General features: G+C 42.3%; 1 protein-coding gene across 1 annotated transcript in view; it reads right to left on the bottom strand.

The window, feature by feature from the left end:
- The window catches only part of SLC7A11 (solute carrier family 7 member 11), an 88564-nt gene that overhangs the window by 41566 nt on the left and 21260 nt on the right, over positions 1 to 25738 (bottom strand). The window contains exons 4-6 of the mRNA XM_090036542.1: positions 25398 to 25523; positions 17340 to 17439; positions 13559 to 13603 (exon numbers count right to left, since the gene is read on the bottom strand). Of these exons, the coding sequence (XP_089892668.1) occupies positions 13559 to 13603; positions 17340 to 17439; positions 25398 to 25523 (271 nt within the window). The remainder of the gene's footprint in view (positions 1 to 13558; positions 13604 to 17339; positions 17440 to 25397; positions 25524 to 25738) is intronic.

Genomic DNA, 25738 nt, shown 5'->3' with positions numbered 1-25738 from the left:
CTGATTCTATTCTCCATGGTTTTTCTAAATGAGTGGTTCTCAACATGTTTAGGCTTGAGGAACCACTCCTATTTTTCACTCATTTTTTATTATAGAAAAATAATAGAGCAATTCTTCTGTTCCAAAGAACTCAGAAAAACTACAGCAAGTCAGTTTGTTTTGAACACTACAGGTTCTTGTATGAAAGCCTTGACTTTATCTTGTGAATTATGCTTACACACCTAAAAATGCTAACATTGAGTGGCACCCTGGAACATAGTTGAAATTATCACACGGAATTACTCCAGACTGAATACCTCCATTTACTCTTCCTTTTTTTTTTTTTTTTTTTTTTAAGATAGCAACATCCTATCTCCAGGATTGTTCCTTCTCCGTGAAGGAACCGTCATCAAGTATGCCAAAGATCACCAAAAATTAGCAAACTAGTTTGGAAGCTGCTAATGCAGATAAGTAAAACCCAAGAGTACCCCAAAAATAGTACATACTCTATAACTTGGCCTATACCTATATAACGTTATGGCCTGTCCCATAGAAATTCAGTTTCTCTCTCTTCCCTCTCTATTCTTTGGCAAATTATAATTCCCACACACCTTTTATTCATACAATAGTTGACCATCTTTGCTATTCCTGTGCTGACACCCTTTTAAAACATCTTTGCTACCTTCTTAAAACATGAAAGATTATTAGCCTAGCAAGATGGCATAATTTAAGATTAGTTACTACAACAGCCTATTAAGATGAAGCAAAAAAAAAAATAAGTGCTGAAACTTCTGTATTAATTTAGTACCGCTTGTACACCCATGGCAGTGATTTTGCTAAAGACAATCCTGAGCTAAAGTATTTATTTTTTATTTCCCACTCCAATTTTTACCTTTTTTCTTCCTTTTGCTGTCCAGATATGAAAGGGTTTCTAATTCTAACATCAACTGTACAGGAATAGTACTTCTTACTACTAAAGCCTACGCCAAGGAAGTCAAGTAAGTTTTTGTCTGGTCTGTTCTCAAAGCCTCAGGATCCAATCCTGCAGTTTTTACTAATGTGAATACGGCTACGCACAGATTTCAATATGACTATTTGTGTGAGTATGGGTAACCAGATAGGGTTGTGGGATTCTGCCCCATTATAACTGTAGATGAAACCGTATATATTTTTTATTTCACAGTGAATTAAAGCATTAGCCTTTTTACCATAATTTTGTAAGACATTGCCATTGTCCTAATCAACTGGCAAAATTTATCTCTGCAGCATTTATAGGAGCTACAGATTAGATCAGCTCCATTCCTGACTGATATACACATGCATTGATTGGCATACCAGCTCAACCTTTGTCACAGATAGCTCTTCACGGCAGCCAACCTGTTAAATGGAGCTTCACACTTCTGTAATTTTTACATTAAAATAGAATGACAATGCTATGGGAATAGGAGACAGGAGGCCAGAAAGTCATCTGATTTTAAAGTACTATTGGATTGTCTTCTCAGAAAACCAATTCAAAAGTCAGATAGGTTTTTGGAAAGCAGTTTCCAGTGGCAAAGATTACAAATGCCTTAAACTTCAACGAGAGATAATTTCTATTTCCCATGGTATAACATTACAGCAAATGACTCTCTGTACAGGTATGCTTCCCAAAATATTTAAATAAAAACTATTTCAACAGGTGGAAAAAGTTGGAGGGGGAAAGAAATACCATGCTGAAGATATATTAGGAATTCTTACAGAAACTGATTTTGAGCTGATAGTTTTGGGATAGTCTATTTCTAAATGTGCAGCATTTAAAAAGGGGCGTATCCTGGAAAACATGAACAAACCGGGGCATTCTGGGTTTCTCCATGGAGGTGACAAGGGAGAATTATCCCCCTGACAAATCTGCTGTTTTACTGTACACTCCTTCAGATGCAGCAGCCTACACTGCTCTCACCTACTCCAGGTCACAAATGAATCCATGTACTGATTCATTGTTCTTTGCCCCGCTCACTCCTTCAACAGACCCTTCAGTTGTACTCAAATCGTCATTCGGTCACAGAAAAAGCACGTGTGTCATATGCAGGAGTCACAGACTTGACTTACAATTCTGAAAAACTCTTTGCACATCAGGTTCCTTGAGACTCGGCCTGTATCTTTCACACAGACAGATACACAGTGTTTCTGTCTCTCCCATATTGTCTCACTTCACCAGTATTGTTCAACAACCTATGGCCTACTATATCCACAGTGGAGGGAGGAAGGAATGTCCCTTATAGCTAGTATCAGGGGTTTGCCTTAAACAAAGAAGGTCAAAGAAATTTACACTTGGAGGGCTAAGTCTACATTGCCAATTAGCCATGTTGTAGGTAGGAGATAAAACAGATGGTGTTATGCAAGGTAACCCAGTATTCCAAGAGACCTCAGCAGCTGCAACACTCCCCACTGCAAACAAAAAAGGGTTCTTGTTCAGGTTAGATAATCTGAATTAGCCAACTGATTAAAATAGCAGTGAAAACAAAACAGCTAATTCCCCTCTGGGCTTGAATTCTAGCCACTAACCTGAGTTAAAATCAAGTTCTCTTGATCTCACCTTCAGCTGGTTGGAAATTTTTCAACAAAATGCCAGTTTGTTAAACCCAAAAGGCTAGGGACAGAAGTTAGACAAACTGGTTTGAGTGACCGGAAACAGGGTTCAAATCGGTAACACAACAGAACTTAAGCGCACTTAAACTGCTTTCAAAATGGCTGAAACTGGTTCAAGATAAACCTGGCTGGATGTAGTATCACAGGGTTTTCAATCTTTTTCAATCAGTGTACCTCCAGCGGCCAGACATGGAGAAGTGTATCCCCAGCAACCAGACGCAGAGCTGGGGGGTGGGGGTGAGGGTGAGGTACACAGCCGGGCACCAAGGGGGGGTGACACGTGGCCAGATGTGGCATGGGGGGAGGGGGATGGTGCGGGGCCAGGTGCAAAGTGATGGCAGCTGCCATGTGCGAGGTTCCCCCGTCCCCCACATCCGGCTGGGTGGGCACCACCTGCATGGGATAGTGTTTGGCAGTGCTTCGTCCCCTCCCACCCGTGAGTACACCCTAGGGCCTTCTCAAGTATCCCTGGTTGACAGCACCTATAGTATCAGGCTGAACTGATTTAGGTCCAACTGGCTTATGGAACTTCTGTCCCAGATCCCTTCCCAGTTCGAGTTGGCTCTCAGACCCCCAGCATCCCAGGATGTGTTGCAGCCCTGAGTTGTATTGTCTGCTCCAGGGGAGCAGGGTTGGTTCATCTCTATTCCCAAGCCAGAGCACTATCACTGCTCTGGCTGGCTGAGAAGGGGGAGAGGGGGGAAAAGTTGGCTCTGGACTCTAAGTGGGGCCTGCATAGTTGGGATGAAGCAGTGTTTGGGGAGGGTAGCTAAATGCCAGCCCAGGCTGACACACTGAGGTGAGGGGGAAGGGGACCTCAGCCAGAGTCTGCCTGGCAGGGAAAGAGCAGCCCCTGCCAGGCTTTTCCCCTGCTCTCTGCTTGAGTGGACAGCAGGAGCATGTCAGATGCTAGGCTGGGTAGACACACTGGGGGAGAGAAGGGAGGGTTTAAGCTCCCTCCCCTACCTGGACAGGACCTCAGCTGGGGTCTACCTGGCAGAGGTAGAAGGGGGAGAGGAGCATGGCCAGGCCCCAGCCAGCCCACTGAGTATGTTGGGGGGATGGGGTTTAAACCCTCACCCTGACCTGCATGAGCCCCAGCTGAGGTGTGCTGGGGGGTGGGGAAGGGAGAAGAAGCATCCCCTTTAAGGTTTTTCCTTTGCTCCCTGCTCAACCAGAGGGGTGGGAGTGGGGGGTATGGCCAGGCCCCACCTGGGCCAACACATGGAGGGATGGGGGAAAAGCCTTGGAGAGCTTCTCTCCCAGCTTCCCTCCCTTTCCTCTAGCAGTGGCTGGAAGGCTGGAAGGTGTTCTCTAGTGCCCCCCAGCTTCTGGCCTGAGACACTGCAGGCATGTGGCTGCATTTCTGGAATCAAAAGTTAATGTCTGTTCACTTGCTTCTTGGTTCAAACTTAGTTTAAACTGACCTGAAAAGACTGAATTGATTCACCCTCAGGCTTTTTGATTGTCTGTACTTAGCCAAAATGTTTTGTCTGAATCACTTCTGGTTCAATAACAGAATCCAAGTCAGGCTTCCATGTTTTCACCACAACTAGAGCCAGAAATTACACATAAACTGGTATAAGTTGTCAGAAACTGGTTCAAATCTGTAACACAACATCACCAAATGAAACGAATCAGCTGTGCTGGGATGTGTCCCAGCATAGCTGATCAGCTTCACTGGGCAAACCACGGGTTATCCATTGTCCTGCCCGTTGATCTTGTGGGACAACGGAAAACCCCTCATGCCCTTGGAGCACTTGCCTGGGGTGGATGGAGACCATAGGCAGCTCCAGGCACCAGCACTCTTCCATCATCAAGTAAACAGACATCCACTGCTAAATAGGGGTACAAATCAAGACCACCTTTGTCACAGACACTATTTGCTGGGCAACAAGGGGCATGGATGTCCTGCTGGCCTTTATGCCATCATAAACATTTTTATAGTGGTAGAAAGGCGATGAAAGGCAACATCTGTTCCTGTCCTCAGAGAACCATCCACAAGAGGCTTTTCCAGGTTGCAGAAGCAGAGAAAGAAGGAAACAGGCCCCTTCTCTACAATGATTCCCTTTGGAACTCTTTTCCCCCTGTTCTTTTGCAGAGCCCATCCCAGATCCTTCATCCAATAATCAGGGAATCTGGGCTCTTTATGTAACCCTTTATATGCTAAGGTTTAAAGAGCATGTTCAGACTAATTAGAATTCATTCGAATGGCCAGCAAACTACTAAGCAAAAATTACTGTGTTGTTTTTCAGCTGATTTCTTCCCATATACCCAAGGGACCCCAATGCATTTTAGATTAAAAGACCTGAAAGCTGTTGGCTTAATAATGAGACTATTTTGAGGCTGCAGAAGCTCTAAAAAAACTCCTAAAAGCAATAATGATTTTTTTTTTTTATTGCACTCTCAGTTTTCAAAGATCTGGGCATATACATTTATTCTTCAAAAATTTAGTTAAAAAATATCTGTCCAAGACTGAGGGGCCAGGTTTCTGAAAGGAGTGGACAGGCAATTTACAAAAAAAATCACCAAAAATAAAAGGCAAATGTAATGGAAACTCGTATCATTAACAAGAGAGATGCAGAGTGAAAATCGACATGTTTATTGAATGATAGTAACGTAACAGGAACATTCATTTTATAAAGAAAAATCTTTGTATGGACAAGGCAACTTCCTATGGGCTTAGCAACTCTCTCTCTCTGCCTCCCTTCATCGTACCCCACCCACAAGTGCAGACACACACACACATGCACACAGTGTATGTGTGTGTATTACAGAATACTACTCATTGAAGCTTCAGAGACTTTATGAGTGGCAACCCCAACGTTTATCTTTGAAGCAAGAACTTCTACCTGGTAAATTAATTTGCTTTGTTTTCTATGCTCAGCACATTCTCTTCATGGTTAGGGAATTACTGGTACCTAAAGACCCACTCATCAAACTTAAGCCTTAAAATAAAGCAAGATTAACAATGCAAAGTTTTCCAGAGGAGGTGGAAGATTCACCATTACTTATTGTCTTTAAAGTGCAGGTTGATAACTTTTAAAATTAGATTTCATAGCTTTCATAGACATTAGGGCTGGAAAGGACCTCGGAGGATCTTCAAGTCCAGTCCCCTGCCCCAGGGGCAGGAAGTCAGCTAGGGTCAAAGGACCCCAGGTTTTACTACAAAATCTACAGCCTAAACATGTAGGAAAAGAAATGCTAGACAGGTGCAGTGGGCCCTGGGGGCTCTGGAACCTGGATATCCAGGGGTCAGAAAAGCCAATGGAAAAAGAAAACAGCAGTGCATGCACAGACAGCGCACGCCACTGGGGTGACTTGCCATGCACCAAAGTGTGTGTGGCACAGGCATTCTCTGCAGACAAGTAGCTGTGGCTCAAGATATACCGCTGCTACTTGTCTTCAGGGAACCAAACATCCACGCTTATCTGGACATGGTCTATGAGTCTTTGAAGCTCCATGATTATTTCATTCTTTCATGGGCCATGGAAAGAGTAGAACCTGTGCGCTGTCCTAACTGCATATAACATTTTCACTCACTGTGCATATAGCAGAAATAATCTCTGTCATGCCAACACTGGACTATTTTAAGGTAGGTATCCAGAGAATTTTTAAGATACTATTAAAGCTTTACCCTGCCCACTGAGTAGGAAGGTTTTCCTGGAGCCTGGTCTGCTCACTAGGAGATAATGAGCATCAAAGATGCTAATTACCTTCTATGACCCTAGATTTAAGAAGGAATAAGATTTTTTTTTAAATGTTATTTTGAAATAGTTGTTTTAAAAATGTATACTCTGATTTTAAAGAAAAAATATTCAAATAAAAAAATATCACAAGGAACCACAAATTACACTGAGAAAAAATTATATTCTCAGTTACTTCCTATTTCACTTAAGGAGAGTTCAAACCTTATAAATTCACATGAGCAAATAATCTTTGCAGAATGTGTAAAGGATTAATATTTTTCACCTTTGATAATCTCCAGATAAAATATTACAATATAATTCTATAATTTACACACCACATATTTGGCAATTTGGCCTTACATGAACAAATTGACTTTAAGCCAAATGTATTCTTTAGGCACGCATGAAGCAGAACAAGAGGTATTTGTTCTGTGTCTTCCTTCCTTTAGGCAGGATGCCTTAGCCTAGGACAGCCTCTAAAGAAAAGAAAAAAATACCAGTACCCAACTGCACTAGATTGCTTAGAAATACATTTGGAAAGAAAACTAGACCCATTTCATATATGCCAATGGTCCTAGACACTGATGCTGCTCATTTGCATGCATGTTTACATACTTATGTCCTATTGATGCTTACATTAATAGAACATAAAGATAAGGACCTGTGTAAATCTTTATCAAATTGGAGCCCTAACAGGAAAAAGGCATCTCTTTCCCTTGAACTATTAAAAATAATGCTTGTAAATACAAATTATATTTTCAAAGTTAGAGTTAGAACCTATTCAACACTAGCACCCCCACTTTCTGCTCCTACACACTTTCCACCTAAGGATCTCAAGGTAATAAAACTTGACTGAAGCCCTAAACCAGAAGTAGATATTATCATCTGCATTTACCACATGTGTAAACTAAGGAACAAGGAAGTTAAGACCCAAATGTTTACATCAGGGCACATGTACAGTAATCAAATGCACTTAAATGAATTTCTAAAATCCTGTTTTCAGCAGCTCTGGGCAGCCACAGCTCCCAGTGGGCCCTTACTGTAATTCATGCTTGCTTTGTCACATTCTAATGGCAGGACAAAACTAAGGTTTATGAGGCCATTGTAGCTTTGCACTAACATACTGTATCTTGTAGCTCAGGTTATAGAGGTTCATGCAATTATGTCGTGAGGTTCTGGGTTTGATGCCAAGGGTCAGTCTTAAATGTATTAAATGACATCAGCATGTCTAAAATCAGTCCAGGGAGGAAGAAAGAATAACATATCCTGCACTTATACAGGAAGTTTGTAGCTGAGCCAGGAATTTAACCAAGGCCAATTCAACCTAGTACCTTACCTACAACACCATTATCCTTCCCGACTCAAAACTACCAAAAACATTAGAATTTTTTTTCAAGTCATAGTTTTAGCTTAATGCATTTTCTGATAACTAGCAGAAGCAATATGTATAATATATACATTTTCCTTCAAGAAGCAGAGCTGGTCTCTGGAGCATCAAATAGTGAAATAAACAAAACAACAAGGATACAGCAATGGTGTTGCCTTGCTTCCTAATCATGAAAACACTGAATATTTTCATTTCCATGAATATTTTGTTAGGAGGCAGACTGACAGATTTGGAATCCCAATCTGAATGGTTAGTGACAGTGTGATTTAAGTTACTGATTTAAATCAGGATTCCATTGAAAAATGCCAAAAATTGGGGGGGGGGGGAAATACAAACTGCTGAAATGTTGGAATTATTCAGATATTCCTGAGGTACTGTCTCTGCATTCATTTACATCCCTATCATGCTCAGAAAGTACTGGATATTTTCCTCACACAAAGCACTTCTCCCTTTTAGTTTTCATGACATAAGTGTGACATTCAGGTTTTAATTCATATAAGTTGGAAGCAGACAATACATCTATTAAGCATGATGCACAGATTATTTAAACCCAATACAAAAGAAATAACAGATCATACAAAGCAGTTAGATGCCCTGCTTTTCCAAAATGACTGATGATTGCAAGACTTGGTAACTTGCTATGAGCCTTAGAAAAGAAGGAATAAATGAAGTGAGAAGAACACTGGAAAAGTCTAATAGACAAACTGACTAATCTCAGACCCCAAGGTCATAGCAAAGCAATTCATTTCTTGGCTTTTCAACAGCACAAGACATGATTTATCAATCTGAGACCAGGCTTATAAACACTATACATCTCAATAATACATTCTTTGCACTGTGTAACTTTTTAAACAATGATAGATTGCCTGGGTTGGGCCAAAGTTATTTTACAAACAGAAACAGAATATTTGCAAATAAAATGACCCCATTTACAAAAAAGGAGATTATGCCACATATATTTAATCACAGCTTCTAACAGTACCATTTCAGAGCAACAATATTTCCTTATACTAGATTTTACCACCTTCAGATATTTGTATAAATTGTTATTAGACCTTACATCTTTTTAAAATATCTCTTCTTCATCATTTTATGTTGGCATTACACTAGACTTGTTTCTTCAATGTAAGAGTAACAGCAAAATATAGCTTATATTTCCAGAGAAGAGGGATAATTTTGTGCTTAAACCTGGATTCAAGAGGTCCAGGTATAGTTTAAGATTACTTTAATTTCCAGCTTAACTAGACTGGGGGGACACGTGTGGAAAAGGGGACTTTACATGGTGGTAGTTCTGGGGAGCCCAGGCAGCCCCCATGGCATGCAGCCTACATGGTGGACAGCCCAGGACCCCTGACCGATGCACCATGTAGTATCCAGCTTCAACAGGTCTGTCTTAATCAGATGTTTGAGCAGTATCTGCCATAATAGGGCCCTGATCTTCATTGGGCTTTCAAGGTATTGCTATAATGTACATATATATACTACTAATATATACAGTTTCTTTCAGATGATGGAATCCTAAATATTCCTTACAAACTAAGGTCCCAATCCTGGAATCTGATCCACGCTCAAGAGAAGCCAAGATATAATAGCTACATCAGAACTGCTATTGTAGTCTTGGCTGGAAGGACAGTGAGGCAGCATAATTCCCCTGAACCTCAGGGTAAATCCAAAGACTATATATTAGAAATGAGTGGGAAGGCTCAGTGAACTCCATTTCAGTCATCTCTATTCACATCCTGATATTGCTGCCCAAAGTCTCAAACTTATTTTCTTTCTTTCAAACTACTGGTTGTTAGCTCATTAACTTGTTTTCCAGACAATACATCATATCACCCAAGTCCTGACAAGGCCTAATCCTTATAATGTATGAGAACTGAAAAGATCAAAGCTCCAACTGGCATGACTACATGAAGTCATTTTAATGAAGTTTTGCTTTAAGGGTTATTCAAATATTTCTTCTTGAATAATAATCATTATCGACTCAACCACACATATGTAAAAGTTAATTTTATAGAATGGAAAAAAAAACATGGCTATTGTATTGCACTGCAGTTGCATATATGCTTAGTAACACCTTTTTCAGGTTATTAAAATAAATTGCATACCAAAGCAGCTAAACTCTGCAACCTTCAAAGCTATGAGAAACTAACATTAACCTCCATGTTGCTTCAAGCCTCATTAGTACTTGAAGATATCATCTCTTTATGTTTGTGCTTACAAGAAATAAAAAAATTAATTCCAAAACATGAGAAGGGGCAATGTAGAGATTTTTAGTAGAAGACAGAAGACGCACAGTTATTCTTACGCTTACGATAAACTGTGATACGTGTAAACACTTTTCTGGACAAGACTGTATCATATCCAAAATAGGTATCAGCCATCTTCCCAAACAACAATACAACTTCAAACATAAATTGCATTTTCCTTCATTTTCTGACTTCCCTCCTTCTATATTTTTGCCTTTTCCCCAAAATTCCTATAGCCTCTTTTTCCTCCACTTATTTTCAGCAGCTGAGCACTCTTCTACCATAACACGCTACTGTGCAGTATTATTAGGATACCGTGCATTTAGCTTCTCATGTAGACACTCCCCTCATGTTCTTTTGCACAATCTGTACCATATTTGCCCATACTAATCACCCCTCACAACTTAGCTGAGCAAAAGGATTCAGAGGCTCAGTAAGTTAAAAGGAAGAAAACAAGTCTCAACAAAGGGGGGCACCTGGCAGCTTGTTGCAAGTACTCTATGTGATAGACAACTCTCCCCCCCAGTGATGCAATTAAGTATATTCCCCACTTAACTTTTTGAGTACATATTAACTGTGGGTTTGGAGAAGACTGGTTTAAAGCTGTTTGAGAGTCATCTGATCACTCAGCCAAGTACCAGCTGCCAGTTATTTTATACACGGCAACACACCTGCAAATGTACAACTGTAATGGGTTGTGAAGCAAACACATGCCCTGACACAACATAATGCAGAAAGAATCTTTACATACTCCTTGGCTTCTCAAAGGAATTTGCATCTACAGCCATTTACAAAATATTACAAATGACGTACCTGGAGCAGTTACAACTGTTAACATGTTGACAGCAATATCCCTAATTCTTATTTAAATCTTATAATGTAATACCTGTCTAACACAGCTTTACCATATGAGTTCTTTAACATAATACATATGCAAAGGAAAGTCAGCATTTCAACCCAAAGAATTTCTATGTTACTGGGAGGTCTGTTAAATGGCTATTTCACCAATGCCACTTAGTAGCCTGATTCACTGCTCATTAAAATTAATGGAGAGACTCCTACTGATTTCAGTAGAAGTTGGGTTAGGCCCTATTAGAATTAGTCTATGCTATCCTGAAGGCCTTTTTGCTATACTAGTTAGGCAGTTTTATGTTTCAGCTCTGACTCCAGTGAGATTCCTATTATAATGCAAAATTTCTCTCAGGATCTGCCTTAGCAGAATCTCTCCAACAGAACCTGAACATAGCAACTGAACTAAAAAATGCCCAATGTTTTATTTAACTGCTTCTCTTTCAGGACTGCTTAATGGAGTCGAAAACCTGATTTATTGGTGGCACAAAGGTCTCATTCAGCATAGCAGGTAATAATTCGTTCAGTCCAATTATGCTTTGTGAGTTATTAAATAATGCATTGGAAACCTTGATCTCTTCTCTTATCTACTTCTCCTTTTATCTGAAGAATATGTCCTCAGATGCACTGTAAACACAGGGCATCTTCCTTTATCTCCCTCTCAATCAGCATCCTGAACAGAAAGAGTGAAGTGAAGCTTCAACAGCTTTGTAGTAAAGAGGAAACAATGTTACCCATGCAAGGTAGAGCCTTAAATTATGACAACACCTTTTAAAGGAACACACTGAATCTGACGGGTTATCTGGGCCCAGCTATTTTGCATATCTGAAGTAGCATACCTCTCACATTTCTTGGATCTGCTCCAGCAGTGCAGAGAGACAGTTCAACCAGCTCTCTAAGCATTCACTTTTGATAAAGAAAATCCCAGACTGGATACTCCCAAGAGAGGCACCTTTACAAGCCACCTTGGCATTCACCTCTCCCCAAGTGTGCTAAACACATCTCAGCTGAACATGAGGATATAATCCAGAGCATGTAATGCAATATACTTTGTTGATAAAAAACAATGACTCATATGTCCTAACCATTGGAGAGTACATGTGGATGTTACATTAAGATCAAGCTAACTAGGCTTAGGTTGTTCTACATGCCAATCCATGCAGATGTTTGGGGCAGTTGACTATGTTAGATTGGGAAAGGGTTAGCCTGATCTACCAAACATCTGCACCTACCCACCCCACCCATCCTGACAAGATTATTTTTAGCCCCCGACCCTCTCACCCCCAGGTGAATAATCATCCTGCACACCCATCAACTCCCCCCTCACCAACCAACCTAGCAACTGCTCCCAATCCCAACGCCTCCCCTCCTCCCAACCCACCAAATTTCCCTGTGGACCCACTGGCTCCCCCAATCCCATCCGCCACTCCCTGTCCCCCGAGTTATTAGATTGGGTTCCCGGTGAGGCTTCCAGTGTCAGCAAATGTGGTCATAAACTGCTTGGGATCTACAATCACACATCTTAAAGTAAACTACATGATTGTAAATCAGATGCGGCAAATGTCTGCATGTACCCACATGCTCAAAAATATGTAGGTTTCCACATGATTTTGTACTCATTTAAGTTAATGGCAGAAAACTTCTGTTGGTATAAACAGAAGAGGATTGCCCTCCAAAGATTTCCAAAACAAAAACCATCAGTAACTTACTCTTAAGTCAATTACTACTTGTGTATTTGTGTAGAACAGCACATATGTACTAATGACAGTTACATGATAATTTGCAAAGCTTCAAGATCACCAGTGCTCAATCTTTAGGCTGTACAGGCCAGATGAGTGATGTGGGGGCTGGTCTTTGGAACAGATCAGGTCCAACATGGCCTCTCCTGGCCCTCGCGTGCCAGGACTGGGCCACTGGTACAGGGAGAAGGGCGTGGTCCACTAGTCCTTGATCCATGAAATATACTGATATTGTATAATTCTAAATTATCAGTATTTTTTGGCACTACGTAAGTTAAACATCTTAGTGACGTCTAAGCATATTATATCTTTATCAAGTAAACTTGTAAACTGTCCTCAAAGAATGAACTTGTATTTATTTGATGAAACCTGTTTTCAGTCATCCACCAGACTTACAATCATTCAATGAGGTACTACTGGGACCTAGAGCATACATCTCCCAAACCAAAGTTCCACAACTTTTCCAAGTTTCCTTCGCATGTATTACAAATAGGTATTTAAGGAGTAATTTATGTTCCCCTATATAAGGTCTGTAACAGACCTTCCTGTCATGCTGTCATGCTCTCCTGGGGCCTTTGTCAGTTAATAAGTTGATCTAGATGCATTCCTGATTCTGAAGTCATGAGTTTTCATTAACTTTCAAACAAGAAGAATTAGGTATTTAGACCAATATTTAAGTAATAATAAAGTTTGCACATAACGGAGCACTCAGAAAAATTCTTGGGTCTGATTTTCCATGAAAGACTACAAGAATGAAGCCATTGATGGTTACTTGCATCCTGAAGGAGAGAATCAGAACCCTAGAGACCTACTTACTTTTCTGCTTTCTGTGCACATAAAAGCAGAATACACAACAAGGTCACAACAGGCCAAAAATAGCAAATCTTCAAGCAGTAGCAATTCAAATAGATACCAGATCTGCTGGAAAAGCAAGCAACTTGACTAGAATGCAGAATTTCCAAAGATCTCTGCTTCTCTCGCCGCATTTTGAATGTTGCATTTGTTTTAAAAAGGGAAAGGGAAAAATAATATACGTACTTCTCTGGATTTTCCACTTCTTCAGTAACAAAATTGAGGTAAAACCTAGAAGCAGGAAAAATTATTATAAAGGGTTTTGTTTTAAAACAACATTTTCATTTTAGATTAATTTTCAAAGAGGCTTATGGGTATTTTTGGTTCATTTAACAGGCCAGTCAATTATCACTCTTTATAGACCTACCTGTACAATTATATTAATGGAACAAATCACACCTGGGCACTCTTCTCTCTTACATTTTGGAAGGGAAGATTTTCTTTTCTGTCATAAAACAGACCTCAAAATTCTAGGCACAGCGTCACTGTGCTTTAAGTTCTTTTCAAGATCACATACTGAATAAGCATAGCTAAAAACCCTTTTCAACTAACTTAAGTCTGAAGACTTAGGCCCTGACCTTAAGCTTGCATTTAATGTAATGACAAAAAAAGATGACATCAGTAACCTTGACCAGATCATCACAGAGACCAGGTTAAAAGTAATCCCCAAAAAAACCCTCTAAACTTTCAGTCAATACCGGAAGTTACAGCCAATATCAGGTATAGAACCAGCAACCCAGGATGCTCTTCCCATAAGCTATGGCACAATTGTCAGCATAACCAATGAGCAGGCTGCACTCAAGGGAGTGTGGTGCATATTTATTTGCAAGGCTATGAACACTAGTAAGTTTAAAGTTAAGTGGTTATTATTTCTATACTTTGAAGTACACAGAGCATAACAGGGATGGGGAAGTGAGGTGGGGATACTGGTTATGACTAATAAGGCACTGCCATTTGAGCTCATATTTTAGGTCTTATTCCTGCTGCTAGGCAGAAGTCTCCTGACATAGACTCTTTTCCTGATTGTCACATTCTACCTGGCATTTACATACCTTGCTCTTGCTACATAAACCACAAATACAGCCAATAAATATCCCTGTTATTTTTGTTCCTTATTTTAATGTTAGGCTATAGTGCGTATGCTAAATTCTGCCAGTAACATGAAACAAAGCATAACATTTTTCTGTGCTCCTTAAAGTAGCAACTAACCAAACAAAGCTATTGACATGCTGCTTAGTGCTGTGGACTGTCCTGTTCTGAAGCAATCAATCTGAGCTGGTGACAGAGAGATAAGCAGGTTGGGATAAGCACTGCCAAAAGTTGTATATCTTTAGATCTTAATTACTTTTGCAAGTGGCCATTGAGAAACTTGGACTGAAAATTTGTAAGTGAGAAGGGAAAACAGCAATATTAAAAACAATTACACAAGTTTTGGGATGATCAGTGTAATGTCTGGGATGGAACAAAACAGCATGACTAAAATCATATTTTTAGACCTCCTCTTTCACTGTCTGCAATCTCTGCTCCAGTGGTGACTAAACTGAACCAAGGGACTCTCAGAAAGGCAATACATATAAAAATAGATTGTAAGACAAGTATTTTAATGTAGATGTAATGTATTTTAATCTCATTGTATATGTATGCCTCAGAGGGAATATGTGAGTGTGTGTACGGATCCATGTGCCCTCATGAGAGAAATTCTATATAAAAGAGGTAGATTTCTCTGAGCCGTCAATATGCCACCTTCATTTTAAGGACACAGGCTGTAGCCATATTGGTCTACATGGAACAGGAATCAGAACTTGCAGCAGAGGTGATATCTTTTATTAAACTAACTAGATATTTGCAAAACAAAATGAATTATTCCAACCAGGAGACCTTATAACACTTTCAGCTCTCTTGTGAAATATGAATTTTCACTTCCATCTAGGAGAAATTTTACAATCTCTGCATTCTCCTTTGCCTGAGGAAGGGCAAGTGTGTGCAAAAGCTTGCAAATTAATTTTTTTTGCAAATATCTAGATGGTCTAATTAAAGATATTACCTCCATTTTATGAAGTAACAGGCAAAGGCCATGAACCCTCTTGGGTGACCCATGTACAACTTACTAAAAGAGTTTTGTTCACAGTTATAATTCCCTTGCAACAGAGGAATAAAAGGCTAACAGAGAACTCTACTACACGTGCTTGCTTCATAAATAAATAAATAAATAACTTAGCACTCAGTTCTAATCTTTTATATAAAATAAGGTACTCTTCTACCTGGGACACTCTGGTAAAGGAAAAGAAGGCTAACAAATAAAGATCTCTCCATCTAAATCCAGTCTGTGTATTGTAGTATTATCTAAAGTATGCCTGTATTGCACAAGGGAAGCACTGACTAGACATGAATAAATGGTAAGGAAGAATCTCAGAACATCAACTTGTTTCAAGCCAGCAACTGTGGAGCTAGTTACAGGGAGGGAAAAGAACTCAAAAGGTAATTGCTGAGGAAGATACCTGCAGTTCATATCAAATGGTACATTACTCCTATGGAAAAAAATGTTAACTACTCGTGCATGCATGTGTACACATGCAGTTAATGTGCATGACTAAACTGCAGAGCAATTTGCTCCTGAGAGCAGCATCTACACTTGCACCTGGGACAGCAGCAAATTGAGCCAGGGAGGAGCATTTTAGGCCAGGGCTGCTCCTGCTCTGCCCCACTGCAGCAGCCAAGGGGAGCTCCAAGTTCTGGCCACAACTCTCCAAGTGCCAGCCTCAGGCTGGCAGGGGGCATGGGGGTCAGTCCTGTGGTTTGGCTGATGGCAGCAGGGTGGCACATGGTCTGGGGGGACAGGGGGCACAAGGGGTCAGGTCCAGGCAGTGGGTGACTGCGTTGGGTGGCAGAGGAACTGGCTAGGCTACAAGGCTCCTGCAGCTGCTGAGCCATTTGGCTAGGCAGCAGACAGGAGTGTGGCCCTCTGCTGGTTGGGCTGACCAGCCACAATTTGTACCCAGGTCAGTGTCTTCATGTGCATTGCTGCACAGTAAGTAACTCCACAGCACAGTAGTACTTGCATTTACAAGTATTATCCTGCTACAGAGTTAGTTTATTGTGACCTAATAGGGCCACACATGTAGATGCACAATGTTTACTGTGTAGTAAACAAGTCGTGTAGATGTGCCGATAAAGCAATATACTACTTAGCTGGCATGTCTACACAACAAGCTACTGAACAGTGGTTACTGCACATTTATTTAGTACTTATATAATCAAGTATTAAATAAATGTGCAGTAATTGGAGTTACTGCGCAGTAGTGCTGGTGAACACTTTTAAGGTTTACTGCTGCTCAGTAGCCTAATAATACCGCACAGTGGCATATTAGTACTGCTGGTGCTGTGACTGTGCAGTATTATTCAGTTGCTATGCTGGGCACATCTACATGAGATGCTACCAGTAAGAAAAAAAAAATAGAATTTACTCTTATGGCATTACTTTATGACCTACTTAGATTTATTAGTAAATTTAAGCATTTAGTAATTATTTTCATGAAGTAGATGTTCAAGTCCACATGGACCACATTTTTTCTTGAAAATTATCCATTTATTTAACAAAAGGAATGCTTTCATTAAAGAGCTTTTTAATATGTATTATATACATTCTAAGAATAGCCATAAAATTTTAAATGCTTTCCTTGTTGTTCGCTTCAGTTCTAGCTTTGAAGCCAAAAATATAGGAACCAATGATTATTTAGATCGTGCTTATTTTCTTGTCCCTGCAATATGATTCTATTTCCTCACTGTGGCTACTTCTAGAGTAACTACAGAATAACTAAGAGTGGCAGATTTTTTTCCTGAATATAGTTCCAAACAAGACTAAGAATGTGCCAGTCAATTTACTGCCTCAATAAATAGCTTTGTTACAAAATAAATGTTCATTTCCAGTACAATCTTTAATGCAAGTGAATATCTTTGGTTAACTTACCAGCCTGAATAGGCATACATTCCTGAATAGAAAGCAAGAGGTAGTCCCATAACACTGGTATTTGTCCCTTCAAATGCTTTTTTAAAGTGCTGAATTTCCCCTGCAATGTAAGTAGAAAATATGTTGAATTCTAACACCTGAAACATTCCTTTAATTTAATTTTAATTTAATCATGTTTGCTTAGGGATAGATTGCGACTTCCTGATCCCCTTCCCAAAAAAAATTTTTTTTAAATGACATTATGGAGAAGTTGCACTGAATTCAGATTCTACCGTTAGTCTCAAGGGCTAGGGACAGACATTCAAAAAGCTGGAGCCTGAATTGATTCAACCTTTGCAAGTTAGTCTAACCTGCCTAGGCTGAACTGGTTTGAAAGAGGACAAACATTCTCTCTGGGCTGAGGCAATGCAGGCACATGTCTGCAGTTGCTCAGGCCAGGAGCAGGGAAGCTGTGCTGGGGGGGCCGGGGCATGGTCAGTCCAGGCTGAACTGGCCAGAGAGGTTTAATTCCTCACCCTCTCTATCCCACTGGCAGGGACTAGAGTCAAGTCTGCTGGGTGCTCTCCCAAAGGGGGACCAGGAGGAGAGTTAGTCTCCCCTCTACCCCCACTGGCAGCTGGGTTTGCCTGCCATTGCCACCAGTCTCCCTACCCCGGATTAGGCCCCCTGCTGGATGACATCGGAATAACCCCTTTTCCTGCCCCCCCCCACCCTAAGGTGCCCTGCTGGCTGGCGTCTAGCCATGCCTCCGCCCCACCACTGCAACAGGAAGGGGCAAGGCCCTTGTTGGGAGCAGAAGCTCCTATCATAATGTGGGGAAGAATGAGTGCTGGCAGAGGTGTGGCAGGCTGTGCACAGCAGCACTGGGGTCTGGAGCAGGCCATAGCCCTGCAAGCTCCCCATTGTGCTGCCATGCTCTGCAGCAGCTCTGCTGGCCCTGCAGAGTAGCCCCACTGCTGCCCATTACTGTCACTCCCCATTCGCCATTCCAGCTGCCAGGCAGGGGCAGGGCTTGGCCCCCACCACTCAGTTTGTGCTCGGGGCAAATCCTCTCCTGGCAAGAGGGAGCTTATTCAGCCACTGGCCCTGAGCACAGGCCAAGCAATGGCTGCAGCTGGGCTGGGCAGATGCTGCTGTGGTGCCAGAAGTCAGCGGCTGAAAAAACCCCCGCCTGCGAGGAGGGGGCTTGCCCAGAGCACAGAGAGGCTGTTGGCACCGCAGTGGGGTCTGCCTGGCCTGGGCATTGCCGCTCTGTGCTCAGGACCAGTCCCCTCCCAGCAGGAGGGTGCTTATTCAGCTGCTGGCCCTGACCACAGAGCAGTGGCAGCCGGACCAGGCAAACCTGCTGCAGTGCCAATGGCTGAATAAGCCCCCTCCTACTGGAAGCAAGCTTGCCTCAAGCACAGAAAAGCTGCTGGCACCACAGTGGGGTCTGCCCAGCCCAGCTGCAGCCACCACTCAGCCTGTGCTTGGAGCCAGCAACTGAATAAGCCACCTCCTGCCAGAAGGGAGCTGGCCCCAAGCACAGGCAGCAGCAGCCAGGCCTGGCAGACCCCACTGTGGCCTTTTTGTGCTTTGGGAAAGACCACTTCCAGCAGGCCCCCTCCCCCTTATTCAGCCTCTGGCACTGCAGCGGGGTCTGCCCAGGCTCAGCCTGCTCAGCCTGTGCTTAGGACCAGTGGCTGAAATAAGCCCCCTCTTGCCAGGATGGGGCTTGCTCTGAGCACAGACCAAGCAGCAGGGACTGGGCCCCAACCCTGCCCACCAGCTGGAGCAGTGAGTGGTGAGTGACCATGACGGGCAAACCAGTTCAGCCCGTCACAACTTCCTAGAGCACTAGCCCCTTCCCACTGGGAGCCACTGTGGGCCAGCAGAACTGCTGTGGAGCGTGACAGTGCTACAGTGGGCTTGCAGGGTACTGGCCCACTCCAGACCATGGTGCTGCCACGTGCAGCCCACCACAGCTCTGCCAGCCCTGTAGCAGAGTGCCCCCTGCAGGAAGGGGCTCGCACTCTCCCACATTATGACAGGGGATGCTGCCCCCAAAAAGGGCTCATCAGTGGCCGTAGAACGGAGACTAACTCTCCTCCCTGCCCCCTCTGCCTCAAGGACCATGTTGACCCACTGCAGACCCAGCTCTGGTCCCTGCAGGTGGGATAGAGAGGGGGGAATTAAACCCCTCCTGGCCAGACCTTCACCCCACCCATCCCTGCTCTGACTGAAGAGCAGAGGGGCAGGGGCAGCCTGGCTGGGCTGGAGCAGAGAGCCCAGCCCAGAGAGCAGGTCAAGATGCTGTGGGTCCATGGTTAACTTAAACCAGCAAGGCTTCTGGGATAGATATTGCATAAACCGGTTCAAGCCAAATCACTTAAGTCTAATACCACATTCAACCAGGTTTATCTTAAACCAGTTTTAGCCATTTTTAAACTGGTTTATCTGCACCGACTGTCTGTTCTGTTACAGGTTTAAACCAGTTTCTGATCACTTAAACCAGTTTATGTGTAATGGCTGTCCCTAGCCAATGGGACTACATAACTAAGTAACTCTTCACTAGCCTATGATGTCACAGGGGACAGATGAATCAGTTATACCACTTTAAAATGGGACGGAGTAGTTATGCCGGTATGTAACTGCAATGTAATGGCTTCATTTGTCCAGGCTGTCCTGCAGTAAGTAGAGCTAAATTGCAGTAATTCAAACTCTAGTTGCAGTCAGAAGTAGGTTGCTGAAGTTTACTTTCTCTTCTCCATGTTAGGAACAGACAGGTGAAACAGCTACACCAGAACCACTGATACATATTCCCAGGCAGTAAGCTGTGTTCCCCTTTAGAATGGTCCAGTTATATATCTGTCTCTAATCTGGTTCTGAGATTATATCCACATTTCATTTATGTTCACTTTTTACTCTAAGTATAGTACAGTACTTGTTGTCTGTAATGTTAATCAAAAAAGCTAACATTAGACAGATTTTGCTGGGCATCCATAGAAATGGTTGCTCCTCTTTAATCAGAAACAGAGTATATTACTGGTGTGTCTAATACAGACAGTATATCGGCTGCAATTGGATCTAGACAGGTTACAGGGGTTGGCATCCACCTAGACAGGTTACAGGATGAGTTTTAACACTGACAAGTTCAAGGTGATGCACCTGGGGGCGGGGAAGAACCAGCAGCATATCTGCAGGCTGGGGAACTCCCTTCTCATCAGTGCAGAGGCAGAGAAGGATCTTGGAGTCGTCATTGATGCCAAGATGAACATGGGCCGGAAGTGTGGGGATGCAGTCAGAAAGACCAAACACACCTTGTCATGCATCCACAGATGCATCTCAAGCAGGTCCAGGGAGGTGATCCTCCCCTTCTATGCAGCACTAGTCAGGCCACAGCTGGAGTACTGCGTCCAGTTCTGGGCACCGCAATTCAAGAGGGATGTGGACAGCATGGAGAGGGTCCAGAGGAGGGCCACTCGCATGATCAGGGGGCAGCAAGACAGGCCTTACAAGGAGAGGCTACGGGACCTGAACCTGTTCAGCCTCCACAAGAGAAGGCTGAGGGGGGATCTAGTGGCCTGTTACACACTAGTCAGAGGGGACCAGCAGGCACTGGGAGAGCCCCTGTTCCCCCAAGCACTACCAGGAGTGACCAGGAATAATGGTCACAAGCTGGCAGAGGGTAAATTCAGATTAGATATCAGGAGGCGCTACTTCACTGTGAGGGCAGCTAGGATCTGGAATCAACTTCCAAGAGAAGTGGTGCTGGCTCCTACCCTGGGGGTCTTTAAGAGGAAGCTGGATGAACACCTTGCTGACCCCAGTACTCTTTCCTGCCATGGCAGGGGGTCGGACTTGATGATCTGCTCAGGTCCCTTCCAACCCTACCAACTATGAAATATGGAGTAGTCACAATGAGCTATACCCAGAAATACTCCTGAGAAATTCTTTGCTGAACAATTTCAAATAAAGAAGCTCGGGAAAAAGAAGTATTTGCAAACTGTAAACAGAAAAGGAAGCAAACACTGTCAAAGAAATTACAGAATATGCATTATTCACGCATTTCTATTAAATGAGAGTGTACAGACTAAAATGATCAATTGTATTTCATCTCATTGATTTTGCACATTCACTGATAATCAAGAGGCTGTTTTTTGTTATCGTTGTTATTTTTAACTTTGTGCCTCCTATGAACATAGGAAGAAAAATGTTGTATCATTACCAGAAACAAAGTCAATCAAACACAACTAACTAAACCTCAGCTTTTGAGATGGCTTTGAAATATATGGGCTTTAAAACCAAATTCTGATGACTCTTGCACAAGGTTTCAAGGGGCGGATGTACAGTCAAATGCAGAGCTTGACCTTCTATGTTTATCCTAATTTCGTTTTTGCCCCTAATTCTGGGCTTACTCGTTGTTGCAATTCCAGACACCTCAGCAATGATTTGTACCCTTGCATTTGAGAATAGAGTCCAAATATTCTTATAGTTTTCTTACATAGATTATAAAATTAAAAATCACACAGGGTGCATCTAAATGAGACGTTTAATGCATAGTAGCTAATAACACTGTGCAGTAGTGTGCCAGGCAGAAACTGTGCTAATAATCTACTGCGCAGTAGTATTAAGCTACTGCTCAATAAGCACCACTGAAAAACAGTGTGCCGGTCTGTGCAGGAACTGTAGTTACTGTGCATTTAATTAGTACTTCATTAAGCAAGTACTAAATTAAATGCACAGTAACTACTACACATTAATGACCATGTCGACACACCCACAGAACACTACTAGCATTTCACTCATAAACAGCATTTAAAAAAGAAAGCAACCTAATATCTAAAATCGTGGTACAATTTAAGCTATTAGCACCCACCGGTTTCCCACTGAATAATATTCATATCCATGAATCACATTATATTAAACAAGAATTATTCAGCTATCAGCTAAAACACTTAGGAGTAAATATATTGAAAATAGTGCCCAGGAGGTAGCTACATATAGTAATAAGTAGCATAAGCCTGTATTTCCAATAAATCATTTCAGTACTTTACCCTGTAGAATTAATCTCCTGTAAAGATGGTTTTGAATGCATTTCTGCTAATTTAAAGAGAGAAAAAAGCTAAAGAAGAGTGATATTGAAAATATGAGAATTTTCTCTGTAGGGACATCAACATTCATATCTTAGAAATACTGGGTTTTCTTACAACCCAAATCATAAACCTTCATATTTGAAGGATTCTATGAAGAATTTCCACAGTGAAACAAAGACTTGGTTACAGATATCTTTTTCCTATCTGGCCAGGAATATTGTAACACAATCTGCTAGGAGGGAAAGTCTGGCAGTACAGATATAGTACATTATAGTACAGCTATAATGAACACAAAACTTTAATTGTATGTCTTTGCAGTGCCCCTCAAGTAGGGGTCCTCTTGTTCTCTCTGCTGTAGTTTTATCAAAACTAATGTAGCTTGTGCTGAAATGGTTATATCCTAGATTTTCTAGGAAGCTGTAAGCCTGTGCAGAATAATGGTAATTATAAGCAGAATTCTGTTCAGCTTCCTAATTAACTAAGGATATAATTATAAATCCCTTCCTTAGTTTTCACTTGGTCCTTCGCCAAAATTCCCACTGATCCTGAAATTTTGTTCAAGTAAGAAATGAACACAACAACAGAAGGCAAGATTCTTGGTGTCTCTGTGTTGGGGGACTACAAGGGCATAAAGACAAAAGGAGCAGTAGTGCAAGGACTCAAAGAACAGCACTGCTTATCATGACTATTGGCTCTTCAGCATACCAGGCAGCAGTGCCATAGAGAGATTAGGCTGGATGAGGGTCATACTGAGAAACCTACTATTTATCATAAGTAGAGGGTGGCAAAATCTAGCCCTGAGCAAGGATTTGGCCTGAATGTGATAGAGTGGAGACATGACATCTGTAAAAAGATTAAAGAAATATGAGACCAAGAATCTTTCTAGTGAATCAGGGTCCTGCAAAGGGAGATTTTTGTGTAAGAAACTGTTGCTTACCATGGAGAATTAAAGAAGTTGAGCTATCTGGATCCCTGAAAAAATCTAAGGTGGGGGGACACGATAGTACACATGCCACCACCTTGCTGATCCAAAGTTGAGGCTATATGAAACTACTTAAAGGCATCTTCCCCACGATGGCACCCTAGAATATTTGCCAGACAGAATCTGTCACTGGCTTACTAAAATCAGCAGCTTCTCTATTCCCTACACTGAATGACTCTTTGATTCCTGGTGTTACTGTTTAATACTGTTTAACAAACCCATGAACTCTTCAAATTTCTTTTACTAGGTTTGTACTACCCCCAAACTGCTAACTTTATGTTCATTCTTCCCCTTGAAAGTGTAAGGGGTGCATGAATTGTGAGCATCAAATAATTGCAGATACTAGCGTACTACTTTAACATCTGGAAAGGCCAGTTAAGTTTGTCCCTCAAGTACTACATACCTCATATATTGTAGCACAGGGGTCAGCAGTGAGGGGCACAACCCAGCACTGCTGCCCACGCTGCTCTCATGCACACAGGGGAAGTCTGGCAGGGCAGCAGGGAGCTGGGAGCAGGCAGCTTTCTGTGCCCCTGCCGCGCCAGGTTGCAACGCTGCTTTGCAGAAGCGGCGAGGGTAGCACAGCATGGAGCATTGCCAGTACGTGCTGCCTCCCTGAGGCCCAGGGCTGGGGCCAGGGCAGAGAGGCAGAAGACATTTGCAGCTAGCCCAAGTTCTGGGTAGCTGCTGACAACCACAGAGCCGGGGTTAGGGGGCAGGGACTTTGGGTGGAGAGCAAGGGGCATCAGAGGTGGGGAGCAAGGGCTTTGGATGTGAAGCAAGGCTCATAAGCAGGGCTGGGGGGCAAGGGGCACAAGCAGGGCATCCTGCCATATGCACCCTGCCCTCATTTTGGTTTTTTGGCATGCCGGCACTCTGGCACCTTCCAAGGTAGGCATCGTGGGGGGTTTTGGCACTTTGGCCAAAAACCATTGCCTACCCCTGTTGTAGCGTTTGTAATTTACATCACTGAAGTGGTAATTTAGTTCCCATTATTACACTTGCCTTCGCATGCATGACTTTCTAAAAATTCTAAAACTTCCTGTGCTATTTCATAAAAAATACAATATGGAACAGCGCTAAATGTTAATGGCAATAAAGGGTAAATTTGCTCTTCCTGACAATTCCTAGGCTAAGGACAGAAATTACACATAAACTGGTATAAGTGATCAGAAACTGATTCAAATCTGAAACATAGCAGAAGTTCAGTGCACATAAACTGGTTTCAAAATAGCCAAAGTCAGTTTAAGATAAACCTGGATGCATGTAGTATAAGACTTAAATGATTTAGTTTAAATTGCTTTATTCAACTTATCCCAGATCCCCTCCAGATTCAAGTTAACTCAGTTTCCCCAGCATCCCAAGATGCTTTGCACCTCCCCCACAACCCTTCCTCCCCTCTCTCTCCCCTCCCACAGGGTGGGCAGGATAGCCTTGGCCCTAACTGTCTGCTCCAGCTGAGCAGGGAGGTGTGATCTAGCACCCCCCAACTTCTGGCCTGAGCCGCTGCAGGCACGTAGCTCCATTTCTGGAATCAAAACTGAATGTCTGTTCACTTGCTTATCAGTTCAAGCTATGCAGCTTAAACTAAGTTGTGAAAAGTGAATTGATTCCACTTTGGGCTTTCTGACTCTTTGTACTTAGCCCTAATGTCCAGTCTGTTAAAACATACAGAACAACAGGATATGTCCATTTGCCACTGACACTGTTTTTGTCCCATTCACAAGAGTTTTCATTCTGCACATTTATGCTGAGAGGAGCAATTCCGTCTCCCTTCATTTAAAATGCAGGGTCCAGTCTCAATATTCTCATTGGCATGCTGCTGTAAATACCAGTTTATCTCAGTGTAGTGCCATTTTTAATCTATTACATGACAGTACAGAGCTTAAGTTAAACAGGCATAGACTAATTAAGAGATTTTGCTAGCATAAGCATTATTTGGGGGGAGTGGGAGGGCAAAGATAAAAAGCACTTAAAAAGCATTTACTTTTCAGTTCATACCTTTAATTAGCTGCATAACTCCAGGGACTATAATTATCAAAATTGCTACAAGCTTGCAAAAGGTAAGGAAAATCTGAAGGCGGGCACTCCAGCTGACACTCATGCTATTCAGGACCATTACCACGGCTGTAAGAGAAGAAGGAAAAGTTAAATAAAAGTGCTTATCTTGCTAAAGCAGTAAAAGGTATACACTCTGAGCCCGAGAGGTCCCAGGTCCCCTCCAGATTCAAATTAACTCTCAGTCTCCCCAGCATCCCAGATAGAAGCATCCCATCATCCAAACAATTGGATCTGGTGCTTGAAAGGAACAGCGACCCCCTAATACCTTTTCTCTCCTGTTG

This window comes from Crocodylus siamensis, chromosome 2, assembly GCF_052110815.1.
Source record: "Crocodylus siamensis isolate JL-2025a chromosome 2, ASM5211081v1, whole genome shotgun sequence".
NCBI classification, from domain to species: Eukaryota; Metazoa; Chordata; order Crocodylia; family Crocodylidae; genus Crocodylus; species Crocodylus siamensis.
The sequence above is the reverse complement of the archived record's forward strand: the minus strand, read 5'-3'. Positions and strand labels throughout refer to the sequence as shown.